The 26,496-nt window shown below is 45.3% G+C and overlaps 2 protein-coding genes across 2 annotated transcripts in view; one reads left to right on the top strand and one right to left on the bottom strand.

The window, feature by feature from the left end:
- ANO10 (anoctamin 10) overlaps nt 1–8,519 on the top strand; it is a gene marked incomplete at its 5' end in the record, with an annotated part of 116,094 nt that extends 107,575 nt beyond the window's left edge. The window contains one exon of the mRNA XM_084260841.1: nt 7,649–8,519. Within this exon, the coding sequence (XP_084116967.1) occupies nt 7,649–7,684 (36 nt within the window). The 3' untranslated portion in view covers nt 7,685–8,519. The remainder of the gene's footprint in view (nt 1–7,648) is intronic.
- A 7,041-nt stretch (nt 8,520–15,560) lies between these two features.
- Nucleotides 15,561–26,496, bottom strand: part of SNRK (SNF related kinase) — a 29,207-nt gene continuing 18,271 nt past the window's right edge. Inside the window, exons 2-5 of the mRNA XM_084279782.1 lie at nt 25,832–25,973; nt 23,099–23,311; nt 21,906–22,040; nt 15,561–17,686 (exon numbers count right to left, since the gene is read on the bottom strand). Coding sequence (XP_084135908.1) covers nt 16,468–17,686; nt 21,906–22,040; nt 23,099–23,311; nt 25,832–25,973 — 1,709 coding nt within the window. The 3' untranslated portion in view covers nt 15,561–16,467. The remainder of the gene's footprint in view (nt 17,687–21,905; nt 22,041–23,098; nt 23,312–25,831; nt 25,974–26,496) is intronic.

Here is a 26,496-nt window from a genome sequence, read left to right as displayed (position 1 = left end):
GCACCACCCACCACCTTTGAGCCCTTCGCCGCTGCTGCTGGTGGGGGTTTTTTTTCAGACCCTGGTGCTGCCGTTTCTCAGCTGTGCCCCCTGAATCACGAGGCAGGGTGAGTGCAAACCATGTGAGCTTTGGGAGCAAGTGATCCTATACTGAGCAACCTGGTTCTTGGCCAGGCTGTCACTGCTGTTAGAGTTGGCGTAAGGCTAACGTAAGGCTGCTGTTACGCTTCAGTGTCAGGCACATCCATACCCACACATTAGGGGTTTGTGCCTGGTTAAACTCTGGCAGGGCTGGGTATTGCACTTCCAAGGGGTAGGTGTGTGCTCAGGGGCATCCTGCTTAGGGCATGAGCTTGTTACACTTGGGAGAGGAGGAAGGGTTTGTGTTACACGTTTTTCTCTTGGTTGTAACTAGTCACGGCAAACTCCTGGGAAAATAAATTCTGTTGTAGCTTCCCTAGAAACCGTTAAAAAGTTGTTAATGTGCAGTTAACCCAGGGACAGAATGCACCCTTAAACTGTGGCGAGGGCTCTTTGACTCGGGTCACACAATTAAAGGAATATAGGACTGATGGGGGTAGATTTGGAAGGACTGCGCAGTCACCCCTCTGCTTGGGGATGCATTCAAGGTCACGTCACATTGGATATTTTTGCATCGCTGCTTTCATAGCTAATCAATAGTTTCTGACTCCAAAATCTATTGACTGGCTGCTTATTGGACAGGAGGTAATTGCATAAGCTGGAGATGAGAGCGTTCGCTAGGCTGGGCTGTCGTCCTGCGGGCGCGGTTGGAGCACACGCTCTTCGTTGGGCATTCAGACATGCTGTTTAGCATTGGGTATTTACCTTCCACTTTGCAGCTACGTGGTCAGATACAGTGAAAGAAGTGCATTTTAGAAAGTACAGACTGAAGTGAGATAAAAATAATTCAAATGCTGTGAGGGTTGGAATCCTTAAGCTATATACTTGTGAAGAAAATACTGTGACTCCATCTAACGTGGCTTCTACTGTTATTTCTACACTTTTGTACTATCTACTGAACTAAAATAAGGTTCAGCAAAGGGTGACTAATACTGTAAGAATATTGTAATCAGTATTAATTAACACTTTGCAATTTAAATCTGAGACAATGTGAAGTAGATCAGAAAAAAAAATCTGGGGAAAAAAATCTACTACAAATGGGGTTGCTTTGTCTGCTGTGGCTCACAGAGCAATTAATCAGGCACAATACTTCCAGGCAAGTATTACGTGATTCTGCAAATTGTCCTGACTTTGCACTTACTAATTTTGCAAACTTACTGTTTCATTAACACTAGCTTTTGGTACTTGGTATTCTGTCATGAATTAGGCTTACAGAAAAGGAGAGGGAATTATTTTTTTGATCTTTGCTGTTGCCTGGTGTTTGTTGCAGCATATTCCTGCTCTAGATTGGTAGAGTCCAGGCAAACTTCTCTGCCACAATTCCTGTAGGAACAACAGTAAAACTCTCTCAGCCTGGAAGGGACTTCAGAAGGTCCCTAGGCCAATGTCCTGCAAAGCAGGGTCAACACCAAATTCAGACCAGGTTGCTTGGGGCTTTTTCCTGTTGGGTCTAGAAAATCTCCAGGGATAAAGACTGCAAAAACCTGCTTGGGCCTCTGCTGCTGTGCTTAGTTATCACTCTAGTGATTACTTTTTTTCCCTTATTTATTTATGACTTTATTTCTTGTTCTCACCAGAGACTGGCTTCATCTTGTTGGTAACCTCATTGTAGATACTAGGAAGTGTCTCAGCTGTTTCCCAGAGGGTTTGTGCATCAAATCGTTGCCCATCTTGTGTCCCACAGCTAGATTTGGTCAAGGTGATCAGTATCCTTCTTGTACTGGAGGCCCCAAAATAAGACAAGATAAGGCCTAGAGATTAGGAGAATAATAGTTGCAGCACTTGGTAACTCTTCAGTCCTCAAGTTATTTTAATTGCTTCTTCCTCATGAGAACTACGCAGTTGAGCATTTGTTCCTTTATCTTTGGTTTAAAATTCTTCTCACCTCCTCATCAAAAACCTGCTTTTTGGCTGCTTAATGCTCATGTACAGCGTGAGGTGTTCCACTGGTTTGCAGCATCACAGGGCGACTGGTCTTGGCTCTGGTACATCAGGAAGTTGTGAAGTTGTTCCTGCAAGTCTCACAGAATCATAGAATTCTTTGGGTTGGAAGGGACCTCAAAGTTCTACCCCTTTTCACTGCCATGGGCAGGGACACTCTTCACTAGACCAGGTTGCCCAAAGCCCTGTCCAACCATTCAAGGGATGGGGCTTCCACAACCTCTCTGGGCAACCTGTGCCAGTGCCTTACCGCCCTCTTACCATATTATTTGACTATGGGGGAAACCATGTTCTTGAAATCAGTAGCTTTCAAGAAGACTTAAGGGTGAGATACTGAAAATAAGCACTCAATGTTATATTGTGGCTGTGTGGTATAACACACAAGTCCTGGGATTTATAAATAGGAGTACACTAGTGTAGAAGGTGTTTACTGCTACTGTAAACAACCATCAGCTCTCATCTTCTGCTGTGGCAACTAAGAGGTTGCTGAAAAACTGGTCAGAGTAAGAAACGAGGCTTAAAAGTTACCCCAAACCTGAAGTTCATAACCTCCGTTCCCTAGAGCGTGTTCAATGCCAAGCACGAAAACCTTGAGGGGAGGTTTGTGGTTCTACGTGCAGAGTTACCGCAACTTTCCACTGTGATAATCAGCAAGAATTAATTTCCCACTAAATAAGTTTTTACACTTTGCACAGAACAAAGTCCTAGATGTGGCAGAGGCTTACTGTGTTTAAGTGGGTGTTGATTTGCCTCTTCTGTAACTGGCTGGTACTTGCAGATTAAGCTGATAGAGTTCTTGCAGTTGTCAGCAAACAGCTCAAAGGCCCAAGAAAAACTGTCTGTGTTGTGGCTGAACACCAGTAGGAAGGAATAATTCAAATGTATACCCTTCTTGTTTTCATATTATAATCAATTTGAGAAAGTGAGAAAGATAGTGTGTAACCCTGCAGGAAACTGCTCGTGAGCCGTTCTTCGTGGAGCATACAGGAAAAGCAGAAGATGCAGTTGCTGATCAGAAACTTCTGCCTTCAAGTCTTCTTATATATTTAACTGTATGGCTGTTTATGTGTCTCCTCTTCATGTATACAAACATAGGTGTACATTGAGCATGCATATGGAAGAGCACCAAACCTTTAAATGATGCTTTTACCACTTCTGAATGCTTTTAATTTCTGTAATCGTTTTCCTCAGGTCGTGGTTGAATTGTTAGCTGGCATTAACTCTCACAGTGGTAAAATTAAGAGTGGTTAGAGGTTAGCTTACCAGGACCCAGCATAACTGGAAAATAATGGTGTTATGAACAGTGTTGTGAGCTCAGCGAGTGTGAGAAAGGACCAGTGGACACCCCAGCGGAGGTGAGGAACGCAGAGACTGTAGCTGCCTGGTGAGGTGCTGGCTGTCCTGTACAAACCCTACAGGAGAGTCCGGAGTGATGAGAACAGGAGTGCGTGTGACACGAGCACTGGGAGCAGCAGCAATGCTGGGTTCTCTCTTTCATCCTCTGTGCAGAAAGAAGGTCACAGATGGATTTGCAAGATAGGGCTTGTGACGGGCCGCGCGCTGCTCCGCCACGGGGGCAGGATGAAGCTTCATGATGGAGCGCAGCGAGAGGTGCAAAGCATCTCATGCTCCATGTGCAGGGGTTGAAAATGAAGGTGGGACGTGGTTCTCCCTATGCCACGCAGGAGCAACCTGGATTTCCAGTGAGGCTGTGGCTTGAACAAAGCCCTGGCACTGCTAGTGGTAAAACGCTTGATAACGCAACTGGTTTCAGGCTAAGTTGAGGTCTGTGGTGTTGTGGTGTATTTCTGTGTGTGTGTTTCTTTTATTTGCATGTATTAATTGGTATTGTTCTGGGCCCCTCAGTTCAAGAAGGACAGGGAACTACTTGAAAGAGTCCAGTACAGGGCCACAAAGATGATTAAAGGAGTGGAACATCTTACTTATGAGGCCAGGCTGAGGGAGGTGGGCCTCTTTAGCCTGGAGGAGACTGAGGGTTGACCTCATCAATGTCAGGACAGAGACAGGCTCTTCTCAGTGATGGCCAGCGATAGGACAAGGGGCAGTGAGTGCAAGCTAGAGCATGGTAAGTTTCATGTGAACATAAGGAAAAACTGTTTCACTGTGAGGATGCCTGAGCACTGGGACAGGCTGCCCAGAGAGGTTGTGGAATCTCCCTCTCTGGAGACATTCAAAGCTCGCCTGGACGCCTTCGTGTGTGGTTTAGTCTAGGTCATCCTGCTCTGGCAGAGGGAGCTGGACTAGATGATCTTTCGAGATCCCTTCCAACCCCTAACATTCTGTGATTCTGTAGTTGTTCTCAGTGCTAAGTCATGAGATCAGACTTCCACCACAGACCCTCTAAGGGCAGAGTTATGGTTGTTGATAACTACAGCCAGTACCCTGTGGACTAAAATTGGTGAATCTGCTTGTGAACACATCAGGGGAGTAGCCTGATTTCCAGGCTCCATGTGCAACTGCGTTTGTGCCCTGAAAGTATCTGTTACATTTTATTAAAGCGCGCTCAGAAAATTTAATGCTGAAAGGTAGTGAAATCTAATTAATTGGTAAAGCCTGTTTGTCAGCCGCATTGAGGAGGTTTTGCTATTTCTATTTGAAAGTGCTAATTATATTATGCGTGCTTTACAAAGAAAGTTAAACCTAATGAAATGGAAATAGCCAATCTATGAAATTACAGCAGATAAATATTTAGCGCGGCTCCGGACGGTAGGATTTTGGACGCGCTACACTTACAGCCCCACTACAACAAACACACCTCACTTTAAATGTGTGCTTCAGTTCATATGCATTGCATCCATAGGCCGCTGTTGCACAGCGTGCTGCGTGACGTGTTACTGCAGACGCGGTCCCGCGTGCGGTGCGGAGCCGAGCCGGCTGGCGAGCAGGACTCCGCGGGCGGTTCTCGTGGGGAAGGGAAGCCTGAAGGTTCGGCGAGTACATCTCAGCTGATAATAAATGTAAAACTGGTTTGCTGAGCTAACTCATTGCTGAGCTACACCTCTGGTTAGTTTTCGGAGGCTTTTGATACCCTTCTCTTTGTCATCATGTATTTAGCAGGTTTGAAAAGTGGACTGGGAAGCTTTTAGTACCTCTCTCTATATATATTTTTAAAATGCTACTTAAAACCCACAAAGGATGTCTTAATGGTGCCAGCGCCACCGCAGGTGGCGTGCTGAAGCGATAGCTCTTAGGGGAGCCTGGTGTTGCCAGGGTGCTGCAAAATATGTTTTGGCATTAGAAATTATAAAGAATAAAAGAAATTTGCAGCTCTTTGGGGCTCTCCCGTTGCTTACGGTTCATCGCCTGAAATAGGTGAGTGTGTCTGGACTGGCTTTGCCCCAGCTGGGTGTGCTGTGGCAGCATGTGAAGCTATTTTAGGACGTTTTTCTGTTCACTGAAGAAACTGGGGAATTTGTTTTTTCATCATACCTTTTTTTTCTTATTTTAAATAGACTTGCCTAAGAGTGCCAGCATAAGAGAATGCCAGCACAAGGTTAGCTCGGTTAAAGTTAGGAGGGCCTTCAAAAATAAATGACAGCAGTCCCACTTGTACAGAATTTTTGGACAGATTACCCACTAGTCATCATTAATAGTCACATGGTCGGGTTTTTTCCAGGCTTTGGTGAGCCCTGCAGAAATCAGAGAATAAAAATACTTTTCTAGTTTGCCACGGTCCCCATCAATCCCTGTGTAATTACAAAAACGCTCAGAATTTATTAAAATCATTCTAAAATAAGAGAATTAGGGCTGAATTTGATGAATCGTGGACTGAATTAAGTTGCTGCCTTCTGTATCTCTTTAATGTTTTTATAATGGGGGTAGAAGTCACTTTAATTAAGATGCTGTAGCTTTATACAGGCATTTATTTAAATAAGTGAATCAGGATGCAGAAGAGGAATCTGTATTCCAGCATTTAGTGCTTTTTTTTCCCCTCCCTTTACTGTTGCTATGGAGAAACATATAAATATTTGTATCCCAAACTAATTTTACTTCCCTTGTAGATGGCATGGAAATACAGATAAAACTTGATAGTGAAGAGTTATTGTAGGTGGGTTTTATCCTGCAGAGTGATGTTTTGGAATGGGTTCAGGCTCAGAGGAGCAGCCAAGGGAAGTCAGAAGGTGCCGTGTTAAAGCGATCTCAACATCATTATGTTACGGGACAGAAATTGGATGGCAGTGTCCATTGTATTTGCAGTTTCCCCTTTCCCAGGTTGGGGTTGGGTTTTTTATACCATTATTGGGTATTTGTCTTTCTACTGGCCCATATGTGCCGGGCCCTTTGTGTAAGATCAAACAAACATAAAAGAAAGAACGTGAAATGTAAGGAACGTAACCTTGTGTCCGTGGCACCCGCTGAGTTCATGCTACAGGAACGACGTGGCCACTTAGGAGTTGGGACCTGCATAAAATTCCTGCTTCATCTCATTGTGTACAGTGTTCATACTCAGCTCCCTTCTCTCCTCACGTGCCGAATCGCCTCGAAGGTGGCAGTCAGGCTGGGCACCAGCCTCCTGAATTCCAGCTGTGCTGGGCATCTCCTCACCCTTGCGCCTCACCTTGTCCTTTGGGACTGTCTCCATCTGGTCTCCATCCTTTGTTGTCTCTCGGTCTTTTTTTCTTGGGTGGGACTGAAATCTCTGTAGTTATTTCATAGTATATCAGGGTGGCTTCAAACCTGCCAGATGCTGAAAGACCCAGAGCTGATAACCTCGGGAGATGGGCGAGAGGTGCCTTTGGTGCAATTTGAACTCGGCTCCCGTTGCCCCTGTAAATCCTGTATTATGAAACATCCCCTCTGACAAGAAGCTGCAAAGAGCAGCTCTGGTTTCTCCTGCTCAGCAGATATTATGGACGCCTGGAATTGTTATTGTGCTTTCACACTGAGATCTCTTTGGTGACATCCTGCAAGATAACGAAAACAAAAGCACCTAACAGCAGGACTGGAAATAGCTCATGTCCCCCTAGCAGTCTGTGACCTCCTCCTTCTATCACAGGATGTTTTCACTCAATTTGGCAGCAAAAAAAAGGCCCGATCAGAGATAGGCGTCGGGGATTTCCAGGGGCAGCAGCAGCAGTGGCCATGCCAGCTTACAGAGAGCTCTGTCAGGAGCGTGTTATTGCCCAGGAGTGGCAGAGGAGAGTTCTAGTGCAACACACAAGTCATTTTGCTGTTCTTACAGCAGTTCCTGCATTCGTGAATGGGAGGGAGAAGGTGTTTTTCCTGCACCTGTTGGTCCCAGTAATTTCTGCATATGGCATAATTCATTCATCATTAAAACAATTAATATACAAATTGCATCATTGTATTTCCCTGAGTCTCTTTTGGTAGGAAAAGTGATACATCTGTTAAAACTCTGGTGTTTGCAAAAGGCAGGCATAGCAGTCTTGTGGTTTTTTAACTACTGAAGCCCTGGTTAATTTATATATATATATATCTTTTTGTGTAGCTTTATTATTCAGTTGGATTCAGAGGTGTCCCCACTTTCGTACCTCCCCATGCTACCGACTGCACTTAGCACACCTCTTCTTCTTCTCTCTTCCAGCAAATGAAGCTGGCGGCTGAGTCCCTGAAGGAGTAAAGGCGAGGGGATGAGGATGACTAAAGTGGTCACGCGCGGACGCGGGCGCTTGCTGAGCATCTGTCTGTTCCTGCTGATGCGCAGCTCTCCCAGCGTGCACTCCACCGTCTCTTCAGTAGGTGGCACCTGCTTATGTGATACTTGGTCCGATGCTCTCTGCCTGCCACTGCAAGAAAGGTATTTCCACCCCTTCTCTCTGTTCCTTATGGGCACTTGGTGAAGTTTAACGCCAAGTAAAAGCACTCCAGCCTGCTGGACTCCCCGTGCTTCACCTGGTTGAAAACGGACTCCGTGAGTAAGCTGCCAGAGCTAACCAGAGTAACTCTCAGCTGTAGCTTTCCAAAAGAAACAAGAACAAAAAGAAGATACTCTGGTTTGACTCCACGGTGTGCTGTCCCTTCGGGGTCGTTGCCACTTCTGTCCCTTTATTACAGTAGCTGATCAGAACCGAGTTACTTTGAAGAGCGCTTACTAGCGGCCGCTCGCACCTGGCGAAATGAAACACGACTTTTATACGCTGCATAATGAAACACGTGATTGTCCCCTGTATGATCTGAGCAAGATTTGAGCATAAGTATTACCAAATATGCATTATATGCACTCCTCTGTGCTAGTTATCCAGACAAACCCCAGCCAAAACCTCTTCAAAAGCTGGGTATAAAAGCACGCAGTAGGAAATGGATTGCAGATCAGTAATTTATGAAGTGTATTTATTGCTTAATTTACATCAGATTTTGGTATCACTTCCCTGGGTCTTAACATTTCGGCATTGTATGAATGGGTCTTCTGGCTAAATGAGCTGATAGTAACAGATGAATTAAACTTGATACTTGATATACCAGTCCTTGCCTATGGAGTGAATATCTGACTGTTTTTTCCCTTGCATTCCCCAGAAAGGTATTTTTCCTGATGTTTCATGGTTTTCTAACAGTAATAGGCCCAAAATTGATGGTGTTTGCTCCTGTGACCTTTTTTTCTCCTGCTCTGACCTTCATCTTTGATAGCTATAACTTACCTTTCTGTGATACCTGCTGGAATGGTGTTCGGAAAAATCTGCTGGTACAGTAATTGAGTTAATTGCCTACTTCCCACATTGCAGGTTTCTGCCACAGCTCCCCCCAGCTACCCTCCAGCAGAGGAATGCAACAAACCCAAAGTCATGTATTCTGTATGGAATTTAAAACTGGTGTTTCTGAAACTCTGCAGGCGTGACCCAGTAAGGAACATCTCCCTTCCCTTGGGAAGAGGAGCAAAGCTGTGCCACAGCTGCAGTGTCCGTTCTTGTGTCCCCCACGCTGCTGCTGTTTCAGGGGTATCTCACAGGCTGCTGCTGGTTCACAGCCTGTTCCTGCAGCTGCAGCAGCAGGGTTGTGGCTGCACAAGCTCAGCCCTGAGCAGCCAGTGGTGATCTCTGAGGGGAGCACATCCCCCTTCCCATAATGAGCGCCAAAGTGATGCCAAAACTGAAGCTTTATTGAGTAGGGGATCGGCGTGTTCTCCAGCTCCCCAGCTTCTTGCCCGCTCTGAGCTGAGGAAGCTCATGGTTTTTCAAGTGCCTATTGCCAGTGGTTTTGAGTGAGCAGTTCAGGAGAAGAAAAATCTGTGGGATGGGTTCCTGGTGGAGTATCTCCTTGGGAGCTTGTCACAGCCGGTTTGAAGGGATTCCACTGGTCTGCTCGTCTGTGCGGGTTTGTGAGCGTAAAGTTGGCGTGTTTTGCTGGTGGCATCTGTAGCTGGTGTCTGGAATAATTTCCTAAGATGGGTTGGGGAAGGAATTGAGTCGTGTCTCAACTGCAGTCACGTGGAAAACAAAAATAAGTAGGCTGCTGCAGAACTGCCTTTGTGGTTGTCCTTGTGGTCCTTTCCTTTTCCTGCTCACTGCAGAGTAACAGGAAAACCTCTGGTAAGGTTTAAGTGCCTGGTGACGTAAGTAAGGTTGGCTGTTGCCCTTGCCTTGGGGCAGAGTCCTTCACTTCCGCTCGCTTTCCTTATCTATAGACGGGGATCATGCTGGACTCTAGGTGGAGAATCCACCTAAAGCTAGAAGGTATGGAGAAATGACCTTCTGTTGAGAGAGAGAGAGAGAGAGAAGTGTGGAAATCCTTTGTTTTCTAGGGATTAGGGTTTGTTCTGGATATTGGTAAAACTCTTGTTTTAGCGTCACAGAGGGAGGCGGTGCTGTCGTGACAGTGTTGCTGTCCCACAGCTCACACTGAGATACGATACCTGTGTGCTGCCAGGTCGTGTTTTCTCACAGAACTGATGTGTAGCTCCTGTTCCTCTGTATGCTGCTCTTTGTCCTTGTGCTGGGGGCGTTGCTGTGTTTCACACTGTTCAGTATCGAAGGTGTGGTTTTGTCTTCCACGTTCATCATGTCATCCTCCTTCATTTCTCATTTGGGAGAAAAAAATGTCTGTGTTTCTGAATGTCTTTGTTTTCTTTCTGCTGTAGGTACGTCTGTAACACCTGTGGGATGTTAGGGATAACTTGTCAAAAACCTGTTGTCAGATGAAAGTATTTGGAAGAATAGTAAGATACTTACCAGTAACTGCCACTCTCAGGCTGTGAGATCTGTGTGTCTGTCCCTAGCCTGGGTGACTGCCCCCGAAGCACACAGGAGTGGAGACTTCGTTTTCCCGTAGTGCTCAGGCCCTTCCCTGGTGTGGGGCTGTCGTATGAGGCCATGGTGATGGTTTCTTACTGTGGGAAGGACATAGGGGGCTAGCCAGGAGGCACAGGGAAGCAAAGCCACCTCCATCAGAGGTGTCTGTTTCCTGGTTAGCAGAGTCTGTCTTTCTCCTTCCAGCAGTAGCAGCTCTGTCCCTTCAGGCAGATAGTGGTAGGCTGGTGCAGGGGGTGCAGAAAGGGTGAGTGGGTTTGTGCTCTGCCCGTGCCCCCAATACAGGCAGCCTGTCCATCACTGGAGACTCATGGAACACTCCCTTACCTGGCTAGAGCCACCCTTATCCTGCAGAGATGGTCTCTGCCCTGGACCTTTGGGGAGCACAGGCGGGCAGACGCGGGGCTGCGGCTGTTCTTCTGATGCCCGTGTCTAAGAAATAAGTAAGTTCCTCTCTGGTCTCAAGCTTTAAGGAGAAACCAAGGGTGAGGCTGGAGGCGTCAAGCTTGGGAAGATGACTGTGTGGGAGTAGCCTGTACCTAGCCATAAGGCTTGAATTTTATGTGTCTCCTTAGCAGCAGCGGTAAGAACCAAGGAAGCTGGTTTTAAGGAAAAGAGCAGTCCTAAATAATTTACTGGAGATAGAGGAGTTCTCTCATCAGGTACGTCCTGAGCCACAGGTCTAATGGTGTGGCCCAGAGGGATCTGCTGACTCAAGATCTCTACTGTACTTGCCCACCTGCAGCACCTCCTGTGGACTTCAGGACAGCAGGAAACATTGGAATTGTTGTATGAGAAAAGGTTCCTCTGCACGCAGGGCCAGCATGCCAGGCCATTTAGCCCAGAATCGAACTCCAGTCTCACTGAGGAAGACTTGCCCAGCTGGAGAGTTCACTTCCATATACAGCTGCCACCATGGGCTTTTTCAGGCCAGCTCTACCCTGCCCCATCCCCGAGCTGGAGGGGCAAGTGCCAGGATCAGGCTGGAGCTGAGGCACAGCCCTATGCCTCACCTGTCAGCCCTGAAGAGAGGAAGGATCTCTCTGCACCTCACCACTTGTTATAAAACACAGCAGTGATGGCATCTGTCATCACTGGCGTGATGAGGGCAATGCTGGGCATGGCGTAAGAGAGCTCATCAGCCCTTCCTGCCAGCTCCCAGGGCTGCAGCACGGGGCCTCTCCCAGGCCGTGGGCACTCAGGCTTTGCGCACGTGGCCCAGAGGAACACAGACCCTTCCCTCCTGCCTCCTCAGCCCTGTTCTTCAAGAGAGGGGCACAAGTGGAAGAAATGGAAAGATGCTACAGAAGGGTCTGCTGAAATCAGCTGCTAAGGAGATCTGATGTGACATCTCTGAGAGGCTGGTGAAGCCCATACTGACCCTCCGTGCTTTTCAAGTCTTCTCTAGTATCAAGTGTACTTGCATCTTTTATATGACATAATTCTTCTACCACTTGGGGAAGTAAGTAGATATTTATTGCCCTCCAATACAATAGACTTTGTCACTAATTCAGAGTTCTTGATCGATGTCATTTGTAATACACACCAAGAGGCTGAAGTGAGTCAACTTATTACAAGTAATTACGACTTTAAGCTCAAAAGAAAAAAGCTTAGCTACAGCCTTGGCTTCAAGAGGGGAGCAGGTCCAGCAGCTGCAGTGCCATTCTCTGTCGCAGGAGCCCGGCTGGCTGCAGGCAGGAAGGAGGCAGCAGGTGAGTCACAGCTACGCTTTCCTAAGCAGGGTGACCTGGAGGCGTTCTTGCTCAAACACCTTTCACCGAATCAAGCCCTACTGTGGGATTAGCAACAGGAGGCTCAGTTCTGATTAAGCCACGTGAACTCAACCCTGGGAAAGGCTGTCAGGGTGCCTGGCTGGCTCTGGTGTTTGGGACATTCCCATTTGCTCATCCCCCATTAATTGCCAGCCGTCCCGGCTGGCTCACACACATCTTTCTTTGCTGATGAGAGATCCGTTAAACAGATCTGATCTGCGTGTGCCAACGCCTGGGAGGTGACTGCTCAGCCTTGTTTTAAAGGAAGGGCAGTAGTACAGGATTTGTGCTGCCTTTCCTCACTCCGGGCATGGCCACAGCCCCCAAGCTCCTTTGCTGCTCCGTGCCTGCTGCTGCCTCCACCCCATTTTGCATTAACCAGAGCTGGGGAGCTCACCAGCAAGGACAGGGCCCCACGGGCCCAGCTTTGCACAGCCGGCCTGTCCCAGAGCCGTCAGACATTAAACCCAGACAGCTACTTGCGCTGTGAGCACTGCCACCAAGCCTCCTCCCTCTGTCCCTTCTCTGGCTGGTTCCAGCTCGTGTCTCAGGAGCTGCTCCAACCCCCCTGCCCCTTGCTTGGCTTGGCCTGCAAATGGGCACTTACCCTGCTGCAGCACTGCGCAAGGGTCTTGAGTTCAGGGAGCGGGAAGCCCCTTCCCAAGTGCCGCCCAGCACATCGGGCACTCCAGCCTCCCACCTGCACCGGAAACATCTCCACAGGTACACTGGGCCAACACTGGAAATTGCCCCTGCTCAGGCTGCCCGAAGCAGAGCCAGAAGCACTGCTGCCCCCCCCCACCCCCGCAACCTGTGCTGCCTGTACACAGAACAACACAGCAGCAGACGTGTTGAGCGCGCGCACGCGCCTGGCGTGTTCCGTTGTTCCTTCAGCGCTGCGCTGCCACACTTAATTCCAGACGAAGTGAGCCAGAGCAGCTGCTTCCCCGCACGCGGGGTGAGCTGCACAGCGTACGCTGGGAGGCAGTTGCAGTACATCGGTGGAATTAACTCCTGGGATCCTGTTACAGGCGACAGCTGCACCTTACACTGCGCCTTCAGCGCGGGCTGGGCAGTGGTAGCTTTGCCTTCAGGCACCCGTCACTCTGCGCAGGGTCAGCACGCCCCCCCTGCTCACCCTGATCTGCATCAGGGCTGATGCCAACGTTGTTTTGCGATCTGGGAAGCTGCTGTAGAACCTCCCTTTCCCCTGGGGCTGAGGTGTCCCTCCCCTGACTGTACCAGACTTGGGGACCTGAACAGGGACTCGGAGCCCACTGCCTTCTGTACTGCAGCACAGCCAGGCACGGGCTGCCATGACATCACCAGGCTCCCCGAGATGGGAGGATGAACAAGCTTCTCACCAGCCTTCTCCGGTGGAGTGGCAGCCGGCACAGTTTATATAGATCATTCTGCAGTTCTGCCTAAGGAGCAGCTCCCACAGCCTCCCAACGAAACCCCACTGCAGTAGATGCCAACCACCACAACTTCTAAGCCCAAAGTAAGCACAAGGTAACGTACATCCCCACGCAGAGCTGCCGCTCTCCAAGACAGCCAAGCTTGCGTCCCCAGTGCCGCCACCTTTGACGCCGGGTGGACAGGCTATGTAGCAGCTCTCAGCAGGGCCAGCTCTGACAGATCTGACCTAAGCTCCTGCCACCCTGACACAGCGACCACCACCAGGAGTAACAAACTGCATCGAGGTGCAAGTCATGGGTTATGCATCAATCAAGGTATCACTTTTATTAACTGGATTTTCCATTTCTGTCGCACACCATGAATTGTTTATACAATGAGAAAGCCAAACATTGCTGGAAGCAATAAGATCAGCTGATATTTCTGTACCCTCTTAACACACACACATGGACTCCGTCTTGGTGAGAAAATTTTATATTTCTGTTCGTTAATTCTGCTTATTTATACTGCTACTCTTAAAATTCTGTGTCAAGATTGTCACATCTTAAATACAGATTAAGTTGCTAGAGGTACATTATTTTTGTATATATATATTTATATACACACATACAGAAAAATACAAGACTAATTGTTTGTCCACAATATTTAATTTATACACTACTGTAACTATATGCAACTTTTAAAGACACGTTAAGGGGTACAAGAAACTCTTTACTTGCTCTAAATAGTTTGGTCCGATAGTATCTTAATGTAGTGGTTATTCTCGCCCTTCCTTTTACGTGACGACATAACAACAACATACACCACATGCACAATCATTCACCTGTCAACAACTGGATAGAGGACACCACTCAGACTAACATCTGTACGCCCAAAGGTTCAACCAACCACACACAACTCTAAGGCTATAATACAACTATGCAGCATAAATGGTCAACACTGCTGTCCTAAAGTGAGCACCATATATACATCGTATATAAAAACAGTGGAAACAAAATACACCTGGGGTTAGTTAAAAGGTGCCATTCCAAGGCTGTACATGATATCAGGAAAGAGTATTTACAATAACATGGAAAAAAAAAAACCCAAAAAAACCCCAACCAAACTGCAACAAATAAGTTTATTGCCAATGCCCTTTATCAACTCGTCTCCTACGTGGATGTTACGCTCACTGGCTGTGAACCACACATCTCGTTTCTGGCCCTTGGTAAGATCCCTGCTCAAAATGTTCAAGCAAATATGTTCTATGGCTTCACCCACACATCTGCGCTTGCAGCTTTTGATTTAGGAACATCCCACCGACCGAACTGCAACTAGAGTTTCAAAGCTAAAGCAGCACAACGATGGTGCTGTGCCTTGCTGAGGAAGCAGAGTGTGATACCCCTGGCTCGGCTAGGCAGTAGCCATCCCCACGCAATCCAGGCTCTTAGTAAAGGCTTTTCCTAACCGAGAGGAGCCCTCAGGAGCCGCAGAGGTTACGCCCGAGCGTAACGCCCTTCGCTCTGTGGTGCTCTGCCCGCTCTGCATTTGCCCATTCTGCGAGTGCTACAGGATGCTCGGCAGCGCGCTGCTGCACCCCCACCACCGCTTTCACCAGCATTGCTTAGAAGACCCAGTGCACAGCATGAAAAAATAAAACATTCTTGCCCTTCCCAAAACTAGGAATCTGCAATATATTTTATTCTAGATAATAAAACTCCACAAAGTTAATTCATCTGGTCAAAAGTATCCTTTTTGTACAGAAATACTCTGAATCAAGACCTTGCCATGGCGATGGGAAACCCGACAGACAGGCTAAGAGCTGTAAAATAAATGCTTTCCTATATGCTATTTTAAATTGACTTTATGTCAAAGGGTGATCGCTGAGGGAAAAATAAGCGGCGTGCGTGTGGGGAACAGTGGTACTCTGAGTCTTACAAAGAGTGATGAGGAGAAAAAAAGAACAAAAAAGTGTAAGATGACAGGAGGAATTTCAATTTGAATCCAATTACCTAAAGGTTTTCCATCCCTTATTGCCTTTTGAAGTCTCAGGGAGGGGAGGAGAGGATGGGGGAGAAGGTTCAGAAGGTAAAACCCTAAAGTACTAAGTGTCATGATATACTACTAACAAAAGGAATACATACAAATACTTTATTTTCAGTTAGCATGTAAAAACTCAGAAGTAGACTTAATAATTTACCTTTGTTATATTAAAAAAGATTGTCTGCTTGTAATATTAACATATTTCTATGGGAGAAAGCTGCCTTACAAAGCTACTTGCCTTATTATTTAAAAAACAAAACCAAAAAAAAAAAAGAAAAGAAAACTGCCTCTAACAAACCCAAGATCTCTTCAGTTTGATTTTTGAGCCACAACTTTATCCATATCATAGCTTAAGACAAATAGGTGTGGGTTTAAAATCATATTTTCAAGATCACTAATTTTCAGTGCATCTTTGCTTTGTACAAGCCTTGGAACATCTGAAAGCTCCCTGAAGAGTTTTCAGCATCAAAACATTATTGCTTTGGTTCTGTTTCAGACACATAGAAGTATGCCACGCATCACAGAGTTTAGATATCACAGAAGGTCAGAACAAGAATTAACATTTCACAAGCAAACAAAAGCCTCTCTCTCTAGTTTAAGTGCAGAACATGAAACTTTTAAGTAAGTAAGTGCTCCATTTACATTAGGATCCAGATACTTATTTTAATTTAATCCGGATCTTCCATCGTAAAATTAAAAATGTAAAAATTACACAATAAAATATCCCATTTTGTTGGAAAAGAAAAACGCATCGGCTAGCAGCATGCAAAGACCATGCATTGTCATACCAGCAAGCAAACACAAAATTAAAATGTAATAAATAACTGCTCAAAGCCCACTTAAAAACCTTAAGACAACAAAAGGGGGGTCCGGTGACAAGGTGTTCACAGCTCTGAACAGGAAGAATGATGCTGTCAAGTAGGTTAGATCGAGCTAGTGAAGTCAGGCCGTTGTCAAATGACATGACAACAGCTGGTTTGACTGGAGGTACAGAGCAGCCCCTCCTTTGGGTTCCGCTGAATGTTCACAGATATCGTCTTTTCACAGAGAGGTAGTTGTAGCACATTGTTTTTCAAGTTCCTGTTCTTTATCCGTTCCAATTCGTTTGCCGTGTCTGACATTTGGTCAGAAAAAAACTTGAGGCTGCCCAGCGACACAGCCGGGTTTGCGCTGCCGCTGGAACTGATACACATTTTCCACGTTGATTTCTCCTGTACTTTCACACTGGAAAAGGACAGATTGTTTTGAGGATCAATAATGTACTTAGTGCTGCCGTGAATCTGTGAACCCAGGCAAAGGCTCATTAGCTTCAGGCTTTCGACCAGTTCCCCTGCACTTCGAGACGATAACTGCATCGAGTTTCCGGATCCAGCGCACCTCCGAGTGGAACCCGAAGTGGTGTTGGTGCTGCCGCCGGAGCCCCCGGAGGGACTCCCCCCACCTTTGCTGTTGTCGCTCGGGCTGGTTTTGTCTACCCCTCCGTTTCCATTGCTGGGTTTGCTTTGTCCACCGCCATCCCCCTGGCTGCCGGGCGGCCCTTCGCTGCTGTCCCGCCGATGCCAGGAGTAAGTGAAGCCGCTGTCTTTGTCCAGGCGCCTCCTGCTCTCCGAGTCATCGTCGCTGGTTTCTGAGCTACTGCAGCTGGAGCCCCGCCCCTGGCTTTTCCTCCTGTGATAGCGTTTGTGCACTGTGCTAGGTGAAGCAATGTTCATCTTTAACCTGCTGAGCTTTGGGGGCAAGTTCTCATCCATGTCAAACTCGTCGTCTGACTCGCCCTCCTCAAAGATCTGGTTGAGGACCGGCGCGCTCTTTCTGGAGGTGAGACGATTTGTAACCGAAGGCTTACGGCGCAGAACCACTTGAGTAGAAAGGGAAATAGGTTTCTTATCTTCTTCATCCTCCTCCTCGTCTTCTTCCACTCTGAACAAGCACTTCCGGCCGCTCGTGGTGGGTTTTAAGCTCACCGATGGGACCGCTGAAAGCGCTGGTCCAGCCAGTTCCGGGATCTCCTCTTTCTTCGCGGCATCGCCGAGGGCCTTGCTCCGGTGGCCGTTGAGGACGTTCTCAGCCGTGCGAGCCGGTGACTGAGGGACGGTGGCGTGGGAGAGGGGAGTGGCTGTAAGGTCATCCTCCAGGTCTTGGGGCACATCGATTTTTGTTGGCCACGACTGCCTACGTAAACAACGATAAGGGACAAAAGAGAAGTTACGCCACGGTGAGCGTTCTCGCACGCACAAGGCAACGCAAGGTCTGCGCAAGAGGAGCACGAGTGCTGCCCCACGGAGCAGCCTGCTCAATGGCATGCCTGTGATAGCTGTACTGAGGGAAAGGAAGCGTTCTGGGAGGACATGGGGTTCCTTGGAAGGAACAGCATGTGTACAACGTGTCGGTTAGAGACTCTCTTGGTTACTGTCAAATGAAATCTTCAGGTTTCGCTGCGCTCAGAAAATGAATGAAGCAATAAAACACTTTAAATGATTGTGTCTCAAAGGAAATAATCTGAAGTAGGTGTAGAACCAGTGTTACCTATAGGAACTCTTGACAGTGGCTGATTCAAGCACAACTTAGATACATCAGTACTGCAAACTACTTTTACTCTGAAGCTGCTGTTATCTCCCCTCTAGTATTCCTAATATCAAAATTACATTGGAATTAACATGAGTGAGGCTGAAGAGCTGAGTCCGAAGAAACATCCACACATTTTCAGTAAATCTCATTCAGCCCAAGCTCTATTCTACAAAATCCTCTTTAAACACACGTGAGTTGAGATCATACATTTATTTGACCTTAGCTGAGCAACTGGAATAATACAGCTGCGTGAATTCAGGACTCAAGCTGCTTATGGATATGACACTTGAATAAAGTGTAGCTCAAAGTTCAGAATGTATGACTGTATACTAGCATTAGCTCAAATCAAAATGAAAGTAACACTTGAGCGTAAATCAGCTTTACAGCTGGCAGCTGATGCCTTCTCCCCATATCTAAGCCAGTATCTAATGATTTGTGTTTTCCTTTAAACCCCGAAATAGCCATTTTCCCATAATGCCCACAGAATAAATTAAGAACAAGGACTGTCAGTCTTTCCTCTAGTTTGAAAGCCTAATCCAAACGACCAACACTTTAACACTGAATAATTCTTCAATTCCTTCACTCAGCCTAACCCCCACATTTCTTGTGCAGACCAAGAAATGGTTTTGAATCTCTCAAAGTTAAAAAAGTCTGCCAACCACTTAACTTTAGGTAACTAAAATACTCCAGCACGCCCCATGAGAGGCTGTAGTAGTGACCTCTGTCCATATATGGCTAGTGTATTACAAGGCACTCCCCATCATATTTTGGGTCTGCCGAAAGAAAGTGCTGCTGGACTTTGTAGCCCAGGTGTAAGAGGAAAGCAGGAGAGGAGGCAGAGATTTTTTCACACCAAGTGTGACCCCAGATACCAGCTTGGACAGCCACATACAAAGGATCATACCAAATTCCTGATATGTCCTGGGTTAAGAGGTCAAGCTGAAGAAACAAGGAAAGCTCAGACACTCCTGGTATTCTGAACGTGTTCTTGCCAAGTGTTGGAAGTTACTGGAGGACCTGCAGTAGTGAGTAGAGCATTTGTTCTAACGGAAGGCTAGAAAAGGGACCTGAAGATGCCTACCCACATGGGTAACAATCAACAACTCCAAATGCAGCCAACACAGAACTCCTCAAGCCTAAGTGGGGGCTTTGTTTGGAAGTGGTAGCTTCAGTTCTGCTTAGCAAACCAGCGACACAAAGATTCACCTCTCACAGCAGGACCTGGCTGCCAACACACCCACACGAGCCCGTGTAGCCCATTCCCTGGAGAAGCCACACAGGCCCTTTCCCATCTCTTTGGGCACTGGGAGCTGCTGGTGCACCCCTACCAGCTTCCCTGCGGTGAGCAGCTCTGCCAGAAGGGAGGCCACACAGCCAGCAGCTCCGACCCAAGCTGTCCAGACCAGAAGTGATGCCTGGGCTGTGGTGCCCCTGGGTTTGATACTGGCATCTTCCCTTAGGCCCCAGCGGACTCCAGAAACGCTGGTAAACACTGACCTACTTTTCTGATGGCTTCTGCTACGCTGGGTATTTTAAACGCAAACAACTGTCAGTGATTAACAAACAGGACTTAAATAAAGGAGAAACATAACTACAGAAGTGTCAGAAAATGAAGATCTAAATGTTTCAAGAATTTACTGTGCTTTAAGAACAGGCTGGTTTGTCAGCGAAAAAAAGGAAGCGAGCTCTGTGGCTGTCACAATAAAGGGTAAATATAGTATCCAACAGTGCTGTAGTATCCAGGCAATAAACCTCCTCAGCACAGTATGTTTATCTTTTGGAGCAGCCCATGTTTGCCTCTTTACTTCCCCTCCCCACCCCGCCCCCCCTATTCCCAGCAAGCCCAAGGGGACAGTGGGACAGCTCCAGGTCGCAAGTAAGTGAAATTACTTTTAAAAAAATGGTGAAGACAGCAAACAGGAACCTGGGACCATTAAGGGCGAGAGTTCCTGAGTTAATGCACATGTCCTTGTCCTGGAAAGAGAGTTCATACCCATAAAGGCAGGCTTCAGCTACTCCTTTCAACTTGACAAATTCAGATCGAAACACAGATTCAATGAAAGTGTTGAGAACCCTGGAGTGAAAGTTACAGTATAACCCCTGGAGAGAGATAAGCTCAGTAACACCAAGCTCCAGATCATTTAGGTTCAACTGCAGGTTGCCTACAACAGTAACTCTCCTAAAGCACTGGTCAGCGATCACGGAATGAATGAGCTTTTCAGTGCAGCAACAACTTCTCACTCTACTCCTGTACACAAGACTGGGCGTAGTCTCATCTGGAGATGACAAAGATGTTGAGAACCACTGTAAGGTTCAGAGAGAAGCAACCCCTTATCCCAGCAGATGGAAGGGTATTCAGATGAAACTCCTGTAAAAGCCTCCAAAGCCTCTGCCTAAATCCAAGATAACAGTCATTGGAGATGATGCACATTAACCTGTTCTCTAAAACATGTGCCTTAGATTTATAACCAGTGGGGTTTTTTTCCTGAGATTGATGTTGAGGTGGTACTATGTTCTTTGTATCAGTTTGGCCAAGGAAAGTCTGGATGTGCAGCAGGAAGACACTGGAGCATTTATGTCCCTACTACCATTCCTGTTAAATGCATGGAAGTTGCACAAAGGAACCTTTGAAAGGAACAAGCTATTTTTTGTTTTTCTCTAAACCCTACCAATAGATTAACACTGAATGTAGCCAGCAACTCTAAACATCAAGTGCTTACCTACTAACAATTGGTGTTAGTGCCAGTAATAGTTACACCTGTATTATTTTACCAAAACATAAAAGGCAACTGTTGAAGAGACTGGAGATTAGAGAACAAAAATTAATGGAAATGCCTTGGCACATCCTCCATCTCCACTGGAAAGCTTGTCCAGATGGGCCAACAAAAGGGATTTTTTTCCAATACCAGCAGATCTCTAGTCACAGTCTAAAACATAACTCAGTAAATCAAAACCAAAATGTTTAAGAAAAATAACTGTTCAAAACATGTATCCTCCAGTATGGATCTAGAGGTAGAAACTATACTATTTGTCTTGTGTGTGTTTGTTTTTAAAGCATTATGCCACTCTAACTGAAAAGATGGGATGCTTTGATAACTGGCTGCAAGAGGAAATGGACTGGTTGAACATACCAATACCAAATAGATGCCAGAACCCCAGTTCCCCCCCTTTAGTGTTACCGTGTCACAGGCTGAAGCTTTGAAAATCTCAGGGAAACTTACTATAAGGTTTTATTTCATCAAGCTTTTGTAAAAAAAAAACCACATATTAAATGTATTGCAGTGTCTTTAAATGAATGATTAAAATAATCACTTTCTTTTCCTTAAATGGGCATATCAACTGATATTAAAAAGAACAAAACCTACAAACATTTGCTCTAAGCTTGATCTAGGGGATGTTTAGCCCCTTGAAAATCCATGCTAACAGCTACACTGACATCAAATTCAAAGTGACTTCTCTTTTATAACTAATTCCCCATCAACATGTGTATGGATTATGCAACTACATTTCTCCCAGGGACGTGATACACACGATTTGCATGAGAGCTGAAGGTCAAACAAACGTGCCCTTTCCTGGCAGGTGTGAGAACGTCCTACTGCAGATACAGGCTTCCTATTGATTAGGCATTCCTGAAAATATTATTGGCAACCCATTTCTGAACAGCTTCTGAACTGTCCACTGCGCTTTAAAGACATTTAAAATTTGGAATAAGAGTTTTACTTCAAGGAAGTAGTATTTGAGCAATTCAATAGTATACTCATTAAGCCAGGTTAAAAACAAACAAACAAGCAAGCAAAAGCCATTTGGATTCCTCAATTCTCACCTGAACTGAGCTTTGATGTTGCTAGGGCTTGCAGATCTGGTCTGAATTTCTTTCTCTTGTTTTTCTCTCAGAATCCTTTCAGCAAGTAAGAAGTAAGTGGCGGTGATGTGATTGTATTTGTTAGTTTCCAATGCCCTAAGGAAGATACAAAACATGCAGACGTGAATCTCACACCTTGCTGTCCTTTCAGCAGGAAGAGCTGAAAACAAACCTGTCTGTTCCCCATGTTTTGACAAGCATCTCTTGGTTTCAGGAAAACTGAAGAGCCAGTGACTCCAGTAATTTCAAAACAATAGTTGAATGAGGATATCTTTAGATGATCATCCCAAAAAAAAATAGGCCATTCTTCCTTTACTGAACCTTCTTTAAATGATAAATTGTACTTCCTTAATGTTGTGCACCAATGGTGGGATTTCCCACTGGCAAACACAAACACAAAGTCCTAATACCATGCAACAACCGGAGGAAAACCCACCTTCGTTATTTTAGGGCCATCACATTAAGTTTACAGCAAAATTAAGTTCATAAGCCAGCAAGCAGAATTCAGACAGTCTGACAGAAAGGATGGCACTGTTACGCAGCTAAAAGCTTGAGGAGGAAGACTGTTCCTTCTCCCCACACAGCCCTGCCACCCAAATGGTAAGATAGTAACAGTTTTTCCAGCTTAAACAAATAGAAAAAACCCCAATGACAAATCCTCTTTCAGTTTTGGAAATTCAGGGGTTTAAATCTGTTTAGACAAACCACACAGCTTTCTAGCAAGCTCAATGGTGACAATGGCACTCTCTATATGTATATGGATAAAAGCAGTATTATTTTAAATTAATGAAGACTCAGGTATAATAGAAACGTACTAAGAGAAAAAGGGTGGTATTTTATCACCCCCAAATATACATGAGAGTAAAACCATGAATTTCAATGGATCTCACAGCAGTTAAGTTCACTTGCAAAGGCAAAATACCACAAGAATCAAACACCGTTCCAACGCATTTTTTCTTGAAGCTTTTCCTAAGGTTGTGGCTACTGAAGTATTTCTCATCCTAGAATATCCTGTCACAGAGCAAGACCATGACATTTTGTTCAACTGAATGGCTTGCTAATTACACACTGAAGTACCCAGGCTCTCATGCCATTCTTTAACCCAAAATGACAGATGCCCAAACCAAACTGTGTACAGAAAACTGCCAGCTTACTCCACTATCGTATCGCGATCCGCAATATCGCCCAGAACCATGCGCTGGATTATGCTGTTGTGTTCCTCCTCAGACAGGTTTTTGTATGACACGAGGGGAATATTGTACTTGGTGGCAGGAGATGGGTCGACTCCTTGGAGCCACGCGTGGTTTTCAATCTCTTCCAAAGACGCCCTTCGCTTCGGGTCTCTCTGCAGCATCCGTGTAATGAGACTGTGAATGAAAAAGACATGGAAACAAAATGCACTCAGGTGTTGGCAAAGCAGCCACTGTAAGAGCAACATCAGGAAGAAATGTTCTGCTGTCGGCCCACACAGACCTTTAGAAGTCTCTGCAGTAAGAGAAGGTGATGGGAAATGATGTATTCTCAAAGACGCTCCAAATATTGCTGAACTGAAACAAGCAATTTACTCATTAAAAAACTATAAACATCAAACTCTGCAGTTTTCATTTACTATGCTTAGATTCTTAACCTGATTTTTCTGGTGGGTTTGTTTTTAACAGGTCCTCCTGTAGGGCAACTGTCATAGATGGCCTACAGGCTGGTCTGTAAAGTAAACAAATAGTTTCCTATCGTTGCTGCTGTCAATGAGAATATGGGATGGCAAGAGAAGTAGAAATATTTTATTCTGAAATAGCCATCAGACATTTGATTCTTCAGCACCTCTGATAAAACACTATCTGGAATGATGAAGTGACAAACCTACTAATGGGTTGATACTGAGTGTTTACACAGGCTGGAAAGGAAGTGCATAAATTCCCCAGGCAGAGAAAGAAGACTTGATTAGCAGAGCACATCTCTGTTAGCTTACCATACATGAAAAATTCTTAGAGAAGGTATTTTTGGCTTTGCACAACAAACAGAACATGGATACACAGTTTTGGTGCCAAGGTTTCAATGAAATTTTGTTGTTCCAATACATAGAATCAAAGTTCTGGAGTTCTTGTGTAATGTTTCCTATTGCACTAACTATACTACACTGCCCAACTTCAAACTGAAAGGGCACACACATCACAAAGGGAATCGTAATTCTGGGGGGAGTTTGTGTGAGATGTTGTACAGAAATAAAAGTGGAGGTTAATTCTGTCTTCTCAAAGCTCTACTGTAAAAATAGGATGTTGCATTTATACTCAGAACCTGTGGTCTCTGTCCTTACTGAAAGGAAAGGCGGGGTGAGACATGAGAGCTCTGATTTCCTTTGCTTTTGTTAATATCATGACAGGAAGGGAACAAACTATGTACTTCATTTGACTTTTTTTCAACTACACCTGTGGTAAAACCACACAAATGTACAGCATCTGCCTCCTGCTCTAAGCTTGCTTACACATCCCAAACCACCAAGAATGCTTTAACTCCGAGCAAGAAGTTCAAACATTCCCAGAGTCTTTTCCCTACTGAGGACTTTGATAACGGGATCATACGCTGTCCATGCATCACACAGGGAAAGCAGATCTACCTGGGTGTTCCAGTAAATGAGTGTTCAGCAGTATGTGAAGCAAAAGGCTGCAGAAAGAAGTTTCTTGGCCTCAGCACAACATGGAACATCTCAAGAAATTTATTCGATGGAATCCACTGATAAGGGCTCTCTTTTAAACCTCTTCCTGTGCTGTATTTTAAACCTCTTCCTGTACATAGAGCTCCTCAAGCTGTTGAGAGCAGTTTCTGGCTTAGTGAAAATTCTAGACACTGATGACACTGATTACAAGACACAAAACAAGCTATGGCATCATGTTAGGCATTAGGTTCCTGCACCACACAGGTGCCAGGTGACGAGAGGAATGGTCATTATGGCCACAGCTGTAACTATTTTCCTTCTGTGTCAAATAAAAGAATCCTAGAGGCTGCTCTAGGGGTTTTTTTGACTGGGCCAAATGAATTTTTCAAGCATTTCTAAAGGCATCTGGGCTTTCATCTTGGAAACAAAAAGTTACTCTTTGCAGTCAAGAACACAGACCAACACTGTAAAACAGTCTAAGTGACACCACTGGGATATGTATTCAAGGGGCTGAAGAGGTCACTGACCAGTGGGGAAACCTGGGCAACACTGCAACACAGGAAAAAAATATATTAAGAAGCTGCAGTGAACGCTGCAGAAAAACAACACATCAAAATGAGTCACGATTCCCAAGTGGCATATGGTATTTGCAGACAGAATATTTTTCTCCCTTGATTGCCTAGAATGTTGATTTGGAGTTGTGATTTCAGTAGGAGATGAGCAAAACTTGCTGTGATATCCTTGGGTTTTGACAATTTGTACTTTGCACAGGAATCTGTAGGAATTATTACCTTTTTTTAACCCCTGCCACAAAATAGTCTCAGCAACACCTTGTAATTTATCCAGCAAGAGTGGTGGCCAAAGCCAGTCAGCGGTGAGCAGCTTCTTCAATCATTTATAAAAGGCATGACAACTGAGACAAATAAAAGAAAAACAGATTGTGTAAAACTAAGAAGTTTCACACAAGCGTGGGAAAAGCCTATTGGCAAAAAATATCATGGGAGTAACCTTTAGTAAGAAGAGGCACAGATTTAAAAAAGAGAAGCAACACTGGTGCCTAAGAAACTACTCCATCAACGTGAACAAGTACTATTAAGCAGAAGCAGTAGGCATTATATCTTATTAAGAGGTGAGGAATATTCCACACGCTGATAACATGGTGTGGGAAACTCCTGAAGGTAAGTAACCAGAGTCCCAATTATGTGACAGCTTCCAAATTCTTTAGTAGTCTACTTACTCTTTACATTCTTTGGACACATGAGGTGGCACCGTGTATTTGCAGTCCATTATCATAGTCAGAGTTTCACTGTCATTTGCTTCTTGGAATGGTGGCTGTCCACAAACCAACATGAAGAGGATGACCCCCAAACTCCAAATATCTGTAAATATATAGTACGTGTTTTTAAATCACTCTGAGGAAGCAGACAATTACAATCAAAGCTGCAGTATTTTAGAGATGTATACAGAGTTATGGAATTTGCAATTCCACTAAACTACAAGATACAGTAGTGCCATTGTTTGAAAGCCTCTACAGTTTTAGAGGAAGAAAGTAGATTTCGTGACTTGAAGGATGCGTAACAGTTTGCTGTCAAAGCTGTTATGTATCTCAAACTGTTAGATAAAGCTGAAGATAATCTGGTGGCTCAGAAGACAAGAATTCATTACCCTTTTCTTCACAGGTAGGCCCAGATTATTAAAGAGATTTGTATTCAAGAAGCACATTTCTCTTTGAAGAACTAGCATAAACCATTCTCAGTCTCCCTGTTACTCTATGAAGGTAGAAATTACAAAGTCACTTACTTCAGTGAGACCAAGCCAGATGCTTTCCATTCAGTAGTGTTGCTTTAAAAAATCCTTTGCTACTTCTAATTGTAGAATCATAGACCAGTCTGGGTTGGAAGG

The sequence above is a fragment of the Gallinula chloropus genome (genome assembly GCF_964237585.1).
Source record: "Gallinula chloropus genome assembly, chromosome: 2".
NCBI lineage: Eukaryota > Metazoa > Chordata > Aves > Gruiformes > Rallidae > Gallinula > Gallinula chloropus.
This window is presented reverse-complemented; position numbering and strand designations above follow the sequence as displayed.